Here is a 14,110-nt window from a genome sequence, read left to right as displayed (position 1 = left end):
CTGTAATTCAGAGTTTTCTTTTTCATGCATATACAAGAAAGCAGGCTGCCAATACTATGGTTAGTTGGTTAAAAAACAAATATTTGTCTTTATTTAATGAGAAATAGTATAATAAATATATCCACCTATCTGGAATAACGTAACAATATTACTCAGTTGTTTACCAAATTATTTTATCAGTTTCCTTAGATGACAACTACTAACTATTCCTTCGTATTACCATGCGCCCTACAAATCTGTGTTAGATCTATGAAACTGTTATAAGGTCAGGTTGCATATACTACACACAGTCCTATCCCTTCTAAGTGCTTAAAATAGACAACTAGGAGAACTGGGCCAGTATTCAAAGAAGACAGAATCACAGCTGGTGCTTTAGCAATCTAGTCTAAAAGTAGCAATCTATGATTCCAATAAGCATAGTGTGGAAGCTGATATTCTTCCATCTGAAGACACATCTGAAGTATGGATGACTTCAGACTTTTCTTGTTGCTTCCAATGGCCCCATGACAAAATTAACCCCAGCAGAAATCAGATATGGCTAATTTATTACCCATTATTGACTCACAATCCAGAAAACAGGGAGAGAAGCAGATTTTGGATCAAAGAAGCCCAAATCTTATGTTTAAAATATAGGAATATGTTTATAATTAATAAATGTTCTCTGACCTTCTTGTATATTTTTAAAATACTAAACTGCAGCTACATTATCTTGTAGTGGCAAAGTATACTGCTCAAAAAAATAAAGGGAACACAAGCAGAAGACATCCGAGATCTGAATGAATGAAATAGCCTTATTAAATACTTTGTTCTTTACATACAGTAGTTTATACACGGCTCAAAGAACTAAAGGGAACACAAAACTACTGTATGTAACGAACAAAGTATTTAATAAGGTTATTAAATGTTTATTATTAAATAAAGTGTTCCCTTTATTTTTTTGAGTAGTGTATTATTATTTCGTGGAGTTTAGTGACCTATTTTGATTTCTCCATATTAAGAAAAGTCTGGAAGTTTAGAGCTCATTCTGAGCTAGCCTGCTTGTTTTTCACTCTTACTTGCTGCACAAAGGAGTGGGGGGGATTTTTTTCCCTTTTTCTTTTTGCTGTAAAAGTCTCAGACTTTCAATTCCCATCTCAGAATCATATGCCAAGGTCATATGTCCAGCAGCAAGGCCATGAAGTCATGATGACAAGTTTTGATAAAACCTGTGGGTTTGTTATTAGGGAAGAGCTTCTATACAGAACCTAGCATTAGGTACTGTGGAAACTGACTTACCCATGGGGCACCTCTGCTGTTGTTATTAAGGAGCTCCTGGCAGCTTGTAAGAGATTTGCTTTTTAATGTTATGCTTTTAAATCTGTTCGCTTGAGCTATTAATAAAGTTTAACATCCATTTATTTACTGCTGTGCTTATTATTATGACTGTATCCAAAGGAACAAATTGCCTGGGCATCTGACACTTGGCAAAACATATCTCTATTATTATTTTCAGGATAATAGCAAAGCACTACCTTTTACATGTTTGCACGTCATTCAGTGAAGGAAGAAATAATAATAATATTATTACTGTGACAATGCAGCAACTATGGTGCATTGGAATATCTGCAAGACTTACCATTTGCCTATAAGCAAGAAATGGTGGGATCACAAAAGAGACAAAGTAATAGAAAAAGTAAAGGCTAAAGTGTTGCAATTTTGGAATTCCAACAGAGAAGCACTGGCCACACCACAGACTTAACAACTGTTGATAAAATAGACAAAAAAAAAAGTCTGGATAAAGGACGTGACAGTAACTGGTGACAACAGAATAGAAGATAAAGAACTGGAGAAAATCTCAAGATACAAAGAACTGCAAATAGAAGTAGCAGGTCTGCGGCAACAGAAAGCAAAGTTAGTACCAATAGTAATTATTAGGTGCCTTGGGTGCAATCCCAAAAATATCTGTAGCACCATTTGGACATCATCAGCACTGACAAAATCATCACCAGTCATTTGCAAAAGGCACTTTTAGTTAAGACATCCTGTGATATCTATAATATTATTAAACAATAACATCTGCCTATCCTAGTCCTTGGAAAGGAGTTGATAAGTGGACAAGAATTCCAAATCCAGTCTAAACATATGGCTTGAGCAACATTAATGACAACAACAGATGCTAGAAATAAAATTGTGTACATTACTATTCTTTGCTGAGCTTTATCCAAACTTACCTGAGAGAGTAAATGTATAAGTATATGTATACGACTAAACAAGACTGAGTATATACTGTATAATATGGTGTTTCTGACAACAGCGCATTAAAATAAATCTATTTAATAATAATAATTCAGTCCGTTCACCTCATCACATATGCCACTGAAAACAGAAGCACTACTTAGCAGTAGTTTTATTACTTCAAGGAGCCGAGCTGATCAAACACTAGCAATCCAGTGTTTATAATCGAGTAGGCTGTATGGTGCTACCGATGCCTGTCCATTACATAGCTAGAACTGGTTGGAGCAGTTGTGTAAGTTTTCAACCATGCTATAATTCCAAATAATTAGGTTATTCATTAACTTCATTTCTTCTTCTGGGATAAGTTTAATATGTTTGATGGATTTTTTAAAATAAATGTGTAGCTGAACACAGATGAAAACCTGGTTTATTGGAAATGCTATCATACTTGCAGGAATCTTTTGTTAAAACTATTAAAAACAGTATGGACTTGCAGGTTCCAATTGTGGTCATATGAATTAAAATGTCATATGTATTAAAATGTGTTTCCTATATATAGGAAAGGAAATATCTGATATTGCTCAGAAATATCTGAGCAATAATCAATATTTTCTGCATTTGTAGGCCTTTGTACCAAGCCATGGTACAAACTTATTCTGGCAACCTACTACACCCTAAACCCCTATCTGAGGCAGTTTTAAATCATCCCTAGATGTTCTCATGTTTTTTTTCCCAATTTAACTAAGCCACAAGCAACAACAATTTTAACATGAGATTAATTTGATGCATTTCAGTAACCATTGAGGATTCAAGACATACTATCAGCTTTCTACCACTGGATCCTCTTATAAAGCAACATTAAGCTTAAGTGCAATTCATAGTGGAAGCATGGTTAAATTTATATATGAGATTTATACCCCATATCAATAGACTCTAAGCAGTTTACATATACTAATAAAATGATATTAATAGTAAAAGTTACAGTATTAAATTAAGTGCAAAAATTACATTAGATAATTAAATAAGATTGGTGTCAATGATTCCAGATTAGGAATGTGCAACCTACTCATTGGTTGAAATTGTAAGCCGCCCTGAGTCTCCGGAGAAGGGCGGCATATAAATCAAATTAAAAAAAAAATCATAGTTTCAATCACCATGATGAAATGTGCATCATGATGTCATACTGCAAATCCCACCCCTTACATACATGTTCACAATATGTATATGCTGCAAGTATAAAAAGAACAGCCTTTGTGCTATAATGTTATGATGCACATCTCATCTCTTTCTCCCACCATTACGTCCATGGTTGGAATATAGAGTCCAATAAGTTTTACTTGCCATAGACTGGCAAAGCAGAAAGAGGAAAAGGCCTTCCTGGTTTTTGTATTTTGCAGCAGGTAGGAGGAATGCAGCAGAGGGAGATAGACATTAAAGTTCCCATTTTGTTTTGCTTTAATGGTATGCTTCATTTAAATTTTAAGAACTTGTAATGGAATTTGCATTATGCAACTAGCACTGTTAGTCAATAATACAATGGCTATTTGAAATATTGCAACTTTCTCCAACAAAGAAGCTGACGGGAATCAAACACCATGTCTGTATATTTAATGCAATATGTAAGTTTATCACTGTGGTTTATTCAATAAATCATAGTTAAGGTAGTAAACTTTTCTAGCCAGTGATTACATTTTTTTCAGTCAGCTACCAAAATCCAGATGGTATAGCAGTGACACTCAGTAATATGAGGGGAAGTGGAGGACCAATATTTTTGGTATTTTTGTTTGGGATTTTATGGGGTATTATTTTAAATAAGTGCAGTAGTCAATCTGTGGAGACATCTATTTGCTGTCTTATTTTTTAAACCTGGAAAAATAAATGCCCTCTTGGAACATTTTGGTTAATGAATTGTCAGACAACTGCTCATTAAATGAAGTTTTCCTTAAATGTTTTTGAATTTGCAGTATTTTTTTTATCATATGAGAAAAGTTACAGAAGTGATAGAAACACTGTGACACCTAGTGGTGTCAAGATAAGTTTGCAAGAGCATATTGTATGATACTCATGGGACAACTACTGTATTTATGCAAAATTCTGTATGAATAAACTTACAGTATGGAAGTAATATCTTTTTTTTAAATTACTGTAGTCCCTTACTTAATCCTGCCACTTCTTTTGTACTAAAGTGCAACAAATACAGTTCAGTTTTACCCAAAATAATCTAATTATTTAGAACCTATATGCATATTGTATGAATTATGATTTAATAAAATTTCAATTGCGCTCTCATTCTTGAAATAATATTAAGACAGAAAGTTAGAAAACATTGCTGTACTATTTGGCCAGATTCATTCATTTCACTAAGTTATATTGGCTGAGTTAACATACAATACTAAACTACTGATTGGTTTAAAACTGCAAATACCGTAGTTCAATTAACAGAAGTTGCACAGCCACAGGAAACCACTCTCTGGCCTATAACTTTTCCTTATTTTTTTTTTAAAAGTATTTAGTTTTTAAGTCAGTTTACCTTTTCCTTTTTACTTGGGGGGGGCAGTCAGTTTCAAAGAAAACATCAGGTGCAACTATTATTTTTAGCTTGTATAAATACTCAAGATTGTTTTGTGGAGTGAGGGTGAGAGGGCACAGAAGTATTTTTGGAAAGGACTAGAGAATGGCATTTTGCTTCCAGCATGCTAGAGTCCCTTTTAAAACAAATACTATAGAATGAACTACCTGACCAACTACCACCTATGACTATGAATCTCAGCTTTGCGTCAGAGACTAGCAGAAAAATAGCTGTCTGCTATAATTGTAGCAGCCAGGTCCTGACTCTTAAAAGAGGTTGTAGTTCTCTACCATTACCACACTGTTTTATTTCACAGTAAACTGCAAGATTTATTATGCTTATTTTTTGCCTCCCTCTAAATAATGTATTTTAAAATAAGATTTTCTTCTGTATTTTGGAAGTTCTGTAATCTGTCTGATCCTGAGGAATAAGAGTGTTTAAAAATCAGTATTTTTTAAAAAAACCTATTCACTCAAATAAAGAACTTTTATTAGTTGAACTAATGGCTAAAGAAGGATCCTTTAAGGAAGCTTTTTGTTGCTCAGTTACTAAGTCAGGGGTGTCAGACTCAAGGTCTGCGGGCTGGATCTGGCCCATGGGGTACTTAGATCTGGCCTGTGAGGCCGCCCTGGAAACAGTGAAGGACCAACCCGCAGTGCCTCTGCCAGCGAAAACGGGCTCCCAATCTCCACATTTGGCTGGGACAGCCTCCTGCAATCCTCTGCCAGCAAAAATGGAGCTTGGGAGAGCTGTGTTTTTGCTGGCAGAGGGATGCAGGAGGCTGTCCCAGCTGAAAATGGAAATTGGGAGCCCGTTTTTGCTGGCAGAGCACTCAGGCCACCACAGGCACCCCTGACACGAGTGACATCAAGATGGCCATGCCCCCAGGCCCCCCAAGGTCAAAGAATCCAGATGTGGCCCTCAATCAAACAGAAATCGAGTTTGACACCCGAATGTTAAGTCATGTCTGACTCTTCATGACCTCATAGACCAGGGGTAAAATGCTTCCGGTTCAGACCGGATTGCCTGATCCGGTAGCGATGGAGGCGGTTGGTTCGGAGAACCGGTAGCAAAAATCCCTTCCCCCCCCCCTTGCCCAGCTGAGCCGCGCGATCATCAGAGGCTTTTTTTCTTTTAAATGCCTCTGACGATCCAAGCTGAGTTGCCTGATTGGCAGAGGCTTTTTAAAAAACCCTCTGCCGATCAGGCAACTCAGCTTGGATCGTCAGAGGCTTTTGAAAGCATTTTTTCTACAACCTCTTCTCCAAAGACGTTGTAGAAAAAATGGTTTTAAAAGTTAAAAAAAAAATCGGCCATACCCACCGTCACATTACCCCCCCCACCAGAACCGGTAGTAATAAATTTTAGATTTCACCACTGTCATAGACCATAGCATAGCAGTCCCCCCCCCCACTCCACCACTGTCTCCCAGAGTTTGCCCAAATTCACCTTCCATTGCAACAATACTATCTAACCATTTCATCCTCTCTGTTCCCCTTCTCCTTTTGCCTTCAATCTTTCCCAATGTCAGGTTCTTTTCCAATGAATCCTCTCTCTTCATTTGGGGGTCAAAGTATTTGAGAAGGAAGCTTTAGGCCATGGAGAAGGATTTTTCTCCTAACTACAATGACATTACATAAGAAAATGAATATTGTGAACATTGTGATACCAAAGTGATAAACACCTTGTTTTTGTACTTGCATCCTGACATCAAATACAAGTTAAGTAAGAGTTTGCCTTGTGATGAAACAGATGTATGCACTTATTTCCTGGAATGTGCAAAGAATCCATGTGAAAAATTAATTGCCAGACCATACGTATATTTAAGAAAGGGATATTCATAGATGATTTTATGTTTGACTTCCCAGTGGAAATTCTTCCTGATTTATCATCTGAAGGTTTATCCTCTGCAATAATGTATTGTATTATACTTTATATTACATACTTTTACCTTTTTAGTTGTTCAACTTGTCTGCTATTGTACAAGATTCTGCCTTATTTATTACCTGAAAACCAGTTTGGCTAGTTTTTGGTTATGTTGAGTTTCACCCAAGCTTGTCATTCTCACCGAACCCCACCTTGAATGTCTAATTATATCTATGTTCAAAGCAATGCAAATGTATTTCCTTTGGAATTGCACATAGGAAAAACTATCTGGTTGCTTCAAAACTGACTGAAGTTGCAACTCACCCAATAGTCTTTTTATAGCTACAGTTCATTAAATATGCTTTCTTTACTTTTCTCTTACCTGTGGCTATTACATTTTTCAATAACACCAATATATATATACACAAATACATATACAGCAAGCTAAGCCACAGTTTATTTAATCATGGCTTGATGACTGAAATAAATTTGCAAGGTTCTGTCGTTAAATTATACAGTATGATTTACAAATCATCAAGGCTGGATTCATACAACATACTAAGTTGGTAGGAGTTATTCCCATTTATGTCTTAACTCCTTTTTCCCCGGACCTTCCATTTTAGAAAGTTTGTGGGTCTAATATTTAGCTGTCATTACATTTTAAACAGGGTAAGCCTCCTGGAGTCAATAAATCATTTCAATGAATACATGTAGAATAGCCTCATCCACCTTCCTAATAAATTGCTTTGTTATTTTCCTTTACCGTATAGCGAATGATCACCTTTACAGGATTTTTAACATTTCCCTCTAGCCAAATTAGCACACGTTATTTTTCCTGGTTCTACAAAAGAGGCTGCAATTCAAACGGCTACATTACTGTTTCTCAACTTCGGCAGCTTTAAGATGTGCGGACTTCAAGTCCCAACATCTCCTCTGTAAAGGGGAATTCTGGAAGTCCACACACCTTACACTGCTGTACACCCAGCTGCAAATTTGCTGAACTTCAAATTCCAGCAGCCCCGGCTCCCATGGCTGCTTGCAAGGAAGGCTTAGTTTTATCGACTGGCGCCGTAGAATCATTTGCCAGGTAAAATGAATCTGGGGAATATGCTGCCCCCTGGAGGGCAGCATCCGCAAAGCCCTCGCGAGGATGTCCTCTTTCTGTAGTCTCTATGATTACCCAGCACTTCCGGGTTGCAACAGAAACCAAAACAATCGTACCGCCGAGTCTCTCTCTCTCTCTCTTTCTCTGGTCTGGAGGGTTGGAAGACTCGAGCAGAGTCACGTGATTACCCCCACCCCTACAAGACTCGGCGTCTTTAAAAGGCCTCCTTGGTGGGGCGGGGCGAGAGGTCGAATGGAGTTTGCGCGTTGTGGAGAGGTGCGAGTGAGAGAGTGGCGAGCGGAAGGGCGGAGAGGTGGGTGGGGGGGGGGCGCGGCTGGAGACGGAAACGAACTGGCAGGTAACGGTTGCGTTGCCTCTTCCCTCTCTTGGTCTCGGGGCGTCCGAACGGCAGATGCGGCGGCGGTGGGGGGGGGAGTGTGTGGCGCGTGGAGGAACCTTCGCTCTTCTCCCACTCACCCCCTCCCTCCCTCTCTCCGCCGCGAGACGGAGAGTTCTGGTCTGCCTTTTCCTCGCGCCCCTTCCCTCCTCCGCGGGGCTTTCCCTGCAGCGCTGCAGGTTGCGCCTTAATCGTACAAGGAGATGCATTGCATACGCGCTCTCGGGCATTATCCTCACGGCATAAGAAGGTCGTGCCTTAGAGCCGTCCCCCCCCCCCCCCGGTCTCCCCGCCCCGAATTAATTTGGGAAACACCTGGATGGGTTTCCAAAGCTCTGTTGCTTCAAGAGATTGCATTGCATCCGGCTTAACCTTTGCATGGCGTTTCCCCCATGGTGTTCATTGGACAGCTGGTGAATTAACCGGTGCTAACTTTCAATCCTGTAAACTACAACTAGCGTGGCTATTTGGTGAATTCTGGGGTTATGAGATCCAAACTGTTGGGGAATGCCAGGTGGCCTCTCCCCACGGTCCTAAGTAAGCTTGATTGTATGCCGTAATATAAGTCGTCCATCGCCAGCCACCCTATTTGGACCAGTTCCCAGCATTCACTACAGTTTCCTGTGGGCAGGAAACTCCATGCACTATAGGTAGTCCTCGATTTACGACCACAACGGAGCCCCAAACTTGGTTAAGTGAGACGTTGGTTTAAAGGGAGTTTTGTCCCGTTTTATGACCTTTCTTGCCACAGTTGTTAAGTCAATCGCTGCAGTTGATAAGTTAGTAACCCGGTTGTTAAATGAAATCTGGCTTCCCCATTGACTTTGCTTATCCAAAGGTTGCAAAAGGTGATCACATGACCTTGGGACACAGCAGTGGTCATAAGGATGAACCAGTTGCCAAGCATCTAAATGTTGATCACGTGATCATAGGGATGCTGAAAAATGATCATAAGTCACTTTTTTCAGTGCCGTTGTAACTTTGAACAGTCACTAATGAGTAGTAAGTCAAGGACTACTTGTACAAGTCCACAGCCAGAGACTGCTTGAGTTGGGGAAAGCTAATGCAAATGTTACAAGGGCAAAATTGCTTAAGTTAGGCTTGTTTAATGTCTGCTAATCAGTTTGTGGATCCAGCTACTGAGATCTGGAGGTATATTTCATGAACTTCAGCATACTTTGGAGAGTTGAGCTTGAGGAAAGAAACTTCTCAGATGCTTTCTGTTCACAGTTCCCCTATTAATCTCTCCCCAAAACAAGGAAAAGAGTTGAGACTTTGTCCTGTTTCCAGAATCACAGTGTCACTGGATGACTTGTAGCTGCCTCCAAAAAGTCTAGAACAGTAATAACAATAGCAATTAGACTTATACATGGCTTCACAGTGCTTTACAGCCCTCTCTAGGCAGTTTAAGAGTCAGCATATTTCCCAACAATCTGGGTCCTCATTTTACTGACCTCTGAAGGATGGAAGGCTAGGTCAACCTTGAGAGGTCAGAATCGAACTTCTGGCAGTGGGCAGAGTTAGCCTGCAATACTGCATTCTAAACACTGCACCACCACAGCTTGCTTGCTTGATTGGCAAAGGGTTTGATAAGAAAAGATAAGATAGCCTTTACTGACACTTTTTTCTGGCACACACTAAAAATGAAATTCTGATGCCCACTCTCAAAAGAATATGTGTGAATGTGTGAGTGAGATGGCAAATCTTTTAGGTTCAGCATGTCAAAAATCCAGAAAGTGGCTAAATTGACTCATGCTGGCATGTCACACACCCACACTCCCCTTAAACAACTTCAACCCTAGTGACACTATTGCCACTCAAAAAGGCTAACTTACTGCCAGGAGTTAGATTCTGATAGGCTTAAGTTGACTTGGCCTTCTATCCTGAGATTGCCAAAATGAGGATATATTTTAGAGAATTTTGTAAATAAAGCCCTTATATTAGGCAGTTTTGCGTTAAAGCATGCTGTCATTTTTGTTTGTTTATTTGATGCTGTACTCTGAAGTTAGAATGGACTTGGTAAGTTGTTCATTATTTAAAGCAAATACATATCTCTAGCTTTAAGAAGAATGTACAAATCCGTTCTGATTTTCATGAACATATTTTTCCTGTGCAGTTGTTCCCTTCTAGTTGCACCCCTACTAAAATTGCTTTTTGTCTTCAAAGCTACCATTTGCTGAAACAGAAAAATGGGTTAGAAGAAATCTCATCACGACAGTATTTAGACTACATTTGGTTTATTATACAAGTTTATTATTTTTAACTAAAGAAATTCAGAGCATAGGTTATCAATTCATAAAGAGTATCATCACACATTAGGAAGCTATGCAATGTGAAGATAGTAATACTTTTTTCAACTAACCATAATTTGAAGATTCAAGAAGAAAAGAAAATCCTATACTAAAGGGGTAATATGATTCAGATAATCATGTGGGTTTAAAAGCCGAGTCTTTGTTTTTTGTTTGTAGTGGGTTATCTAAGGAATAATTTAGCCTAGATGTGTTTCTGCGCTTCCTGGAAGAATGACAGATGACAAAGATGTACTCAGAGATGTGTGGTTTGGAAGAATACCAACCTGTTTTATGTTGTATCAAGATGAGAGTACCGAAAGAGAAGCGGAACCGTACTATGTAAGTCTATAACTTCATGAAAGACCTATAGCTGAAGAATATTGTGGCTGGGTTTACACATCATACAAAGTCATATTGTGGCTTAGTTTTGGCTTAGTGTGATGTATCAACCCAGAGAATTACTCAGTAATTTATGGTTCAGGAAACTATAACCTAGAAGGTATAATTTTAGTAACTGTCTTGCATATTTGACTTTAACAAATGATTAATGTTTTGTTGGATAAATCTTTTATGTCAATAAACATTGTTGGATTTCTATTTCAGATCATCATTATTAACATTAAGTTTGATAATAGAATTTCATTTTGTTACAGAACCGATTCTGCTATTCTGTCTGGCACATTGTTCCAAGTTTCTAATATATGTTCAATTTTTTAAAATATATGTTTAAACATATGGCCAGTTCAGTCTCTGTGAAGTTCTATGAAGTAGATTTCATCAAACAGGAAAGGATAAAGTATATTAGGCAACAAAAAAGTATCTTTGGTAATTTACATTTAACAAAAATCCATGCTGTGTAAGATCATCTTAGACTGATTCAGGTTTCTGACTTCCTAAGAACTGTTCACTTACTATCTTACCTGGTGAAGCGTTCTGAGAAACAAAACCATATGCACACCATTTTGTAAATTTTGAGTTGGCGTGATAAAGTTATTGACTCTTTCTGTCTTTTCATTCTGCTCTCTTAAGTCTCTTCTTTTTTGAGATAGTACGATGATGTGGGACGATTTATTTTCTATATTACAAACAATGAAATGAAAATTAACATTTTTTTATTGATGTCTTACAATTCATGATTATTGTAAGTAACATCTTCCTGTATGTCCAAATTCCATTTGTAATGGAAATACATTTCTTATAAAGTTTTTATTCTGTCTAGGAAGATTTGCCTGAATCTGTAACTAGTATGCAAGTAATTGTAGATTGTGTCTTTAACTTTTATGCCCACAATTTTCAATCTAATTGCTTGAATGTCAGTCCCATAAAGCTCACTTCTATGGTTTCATCTTATTGTGCAGTATGTTTTTTAAAATCACATATTATATACTGAAGTTAATGTTTAATTGGCTGGAATCAGAAGAAATTTTATTGTGTTTTGTAACATAAAAAAGGCATTCCTTTTTCTTGTCCCGTAAAGTGTAACATACTTATTTGTAATTCCTCAGCCTTGTATTTGTGGGCTTGAAACAACAATAATGCTTTATTGTTCCAAAGGCGCTTTTTCAAGAGGCAACTGGACTTTTTGTTTTTTTCTTTGAAGATGTTTCGCTTCTTATTCAAGAAGCTTCTTCAGCTCTGAAAAAGCACCTTTGGGACAACCATGACCTGGATGACTGAGAATCTCCATAGACAATAATGCCTTATTGTTTTAGCAACATAATGGTGGAATAGGAAATACTCCTCTATCTTTCTGGTAATCCCATATAGTGTATATATATTTTATAGTGTTTATTTTAGTTTAAATTACAAATTTTGAATTAAATCTATACATTCTGCTTGAAATCAGTTCACAAAATGGGCAAAATCCATTTTTCAAACTTTGTTTTTCAGCTGCTTTTACCTAGGATAAGCTACCTGACACTTGTAACTGACAAAGTGAAAAAACATTTTCAAAAGGTTATGAGACGAGAGGACATCGGAGAAATATGGTTTGAAAATGAAGGTACCCCTTTGAAATGGTGAGTTAAATTTTTGAATGCATATTTTCTACAAGTCGGCAATCATAAATAGAGTGAAAAATTCCCATAAAGAATTTATAAAGTTAGATTTGCTGGCAGCCATTTAACATTTTCACAATCAAATAAAAGATTGTATCAAACTTTTCTAAAACAAACAAAAAACCTTATTAAGCACAGTCACTATGCCAAAGAAATTTTCTTTTCATGAGGCATGTTCTTAAAAGATTGCCTATATCTAGACATAAGCTCATTCTTTCTGTTAAATAAAATTATAGTTTAGGGATTTAAAGTTTTAACATTTGTCTATCTTTAACATTTTGTCTAGTAAAGTTAGTCTTTTGCAGAGATAATTGTCGGCCCTGGAAGCCATCTTTTTCTTTGGATCTTCAAGGCTGACACATTTGGTGCTGTGGGAAACTGGGAAGGGGGATTGCATGGAGTGGTGGAGATAGCTATCTATAATAACATTCCTTTCTCTGAGAGTCAAGGACATTCGGCCTGCACCTAGAGTGGCATGACTGGGAGGCATCTCCAGTTGGGATGGTGCATTGATTGGACCATGTGATGGACATGTGGGTGCAGGGGAAGGGACTTGGACTTTCTTTTGGGTGGGGAAAACCTGGAAGCTTTCAGATTCGGTTTTTCCCAGATGTGCCAATATGACATTTCTAATAAAATGGAACTTTGAGGAACTTCTAGTCTCAGAGTTTTCTTTTGTTGGGGGTGTTACTTTGAACCCTGACAATAATTTTCCCATTGCTTAATTCGGGAGTGATTGATGAGATTATTTGCATTAATCTCTCTTTTATTTTGGCACACATGGAATCTGCTTAAAGGAGCTGTTGTACTGAGGGTGATTTCTGGTTAAATGAATGTTTGCTTATTTCAAATTTTGGTTATGCTCTCTTAGATATGAATCCTGGTTGGTAAACCACTGGCATAGACTAGAAGAAAATGCCTATCAGTATTTCTTCTGCTACTACATACCCTTATTTTCTAGGATATAAATAACTAACCATATCAATAACTGAGTAGTAATGATTGTGATTAAGCAAGAATCTTGGCTAATGTCAATTAGAATTTGAAAAGTGCTTGGAATTGTTTAGCTTTAAGCATATTTAAATATGGTACTTAATTATTAATACACATGCCAAGTAATTAGCATTTTAGCAAGGAAGGAGTAGGGCAGAACAGAAATCATGTTCCTATAGTCTCTTTCTGACATAAAACATTTGCATGTACCTTAATTATTGTATTGTACATTTGGCAAGTAAGGGAGTGGATACAGTTGCAAGATATCCTAAAATATTTAATCCCATTAGGTATAATATGAACAATGCAGTAAGAAACATCATCTACATCTTAATAGTTTTGAACAGTCTCACAACTTTTATGGTTTCCATTCCTCTGTTTCTTCCTGGATATTAACTTGGCAGTTATTTCACAAGTTTTATTTTTAATTATATTTATTCTGTTGGAAGTTAATCTATGCTTTTCATGCACTTTCAGTGCAATTTTATATTTCCACCAAAATCACTTTCCAACTTTTCTTCCTGTTTTAATTGTAAACTGTCCTTGCTCCTCTTGCCTCTAATTTTGGGAGCCATATTTTTCTTCTGTGCACATTTTACACAACATTGTTCTCTCATA

The 14,110-nt window shown here is 37.4% G+C and overlaps 1 protein-coding gene across 11 annotated transcripts in view; it reads left to right on the top strand.

Moving 5' to 3' along the window:
• The first annotated feature begins 7,831 nt into the window (after positions 1–7,831).
• Positions 7,832–14,110, top strand: part of ATG5 (autophagy related 5) — a 53,716-nt gene continuing 47,437 nt past the window's right edge. For 2 of the 11 annotated variants that reach the window (XM_034409093.3, XM_087882618.1), the window contains exons 1-3: positions 7,841–8,030; positions 10,620–10,781; positions 12,333–12,460. In XM_034409093.3, coding sequence (XP_034264984.1) covers positions 10,674–10,781; positions 12,333–12,460 — 236 coding nt within the window. In that variant the 5' untranslated portion in view covers positions 7,841–8,030; positions 10,620–10,673. Of the gene's footprint in view, positions 8,842–10,619; positions 10,782–12,332; positions 12,461–14,110 lie in introns of all 11 variants that reach the window. The other 9 variants (XM_087882619.1, XM_087882617.1, XM_087882611.1 and 6 more) reach the window with 8 other exon arrangements.

This window comes from Pantherophis guttatus, chromosome 1 (assembly GCF_059756535.1).
Source record: "Pantherophis guttatus breed Tessera chromosome 1, ASM5975653v1, whole genome shotgun sequence".
Lineage (NCBI taxonomy): Eukaryota > Metazoa > Chordata > Lepidosauria > Squamata > Colubridae > Pantherophis > Pantherophis guttatus.
The sequence above is the reverse complement of the archived record's forward strand: the minus strand, read 5'-3'. Positions and strand labels throughout refer to the sequence as shown.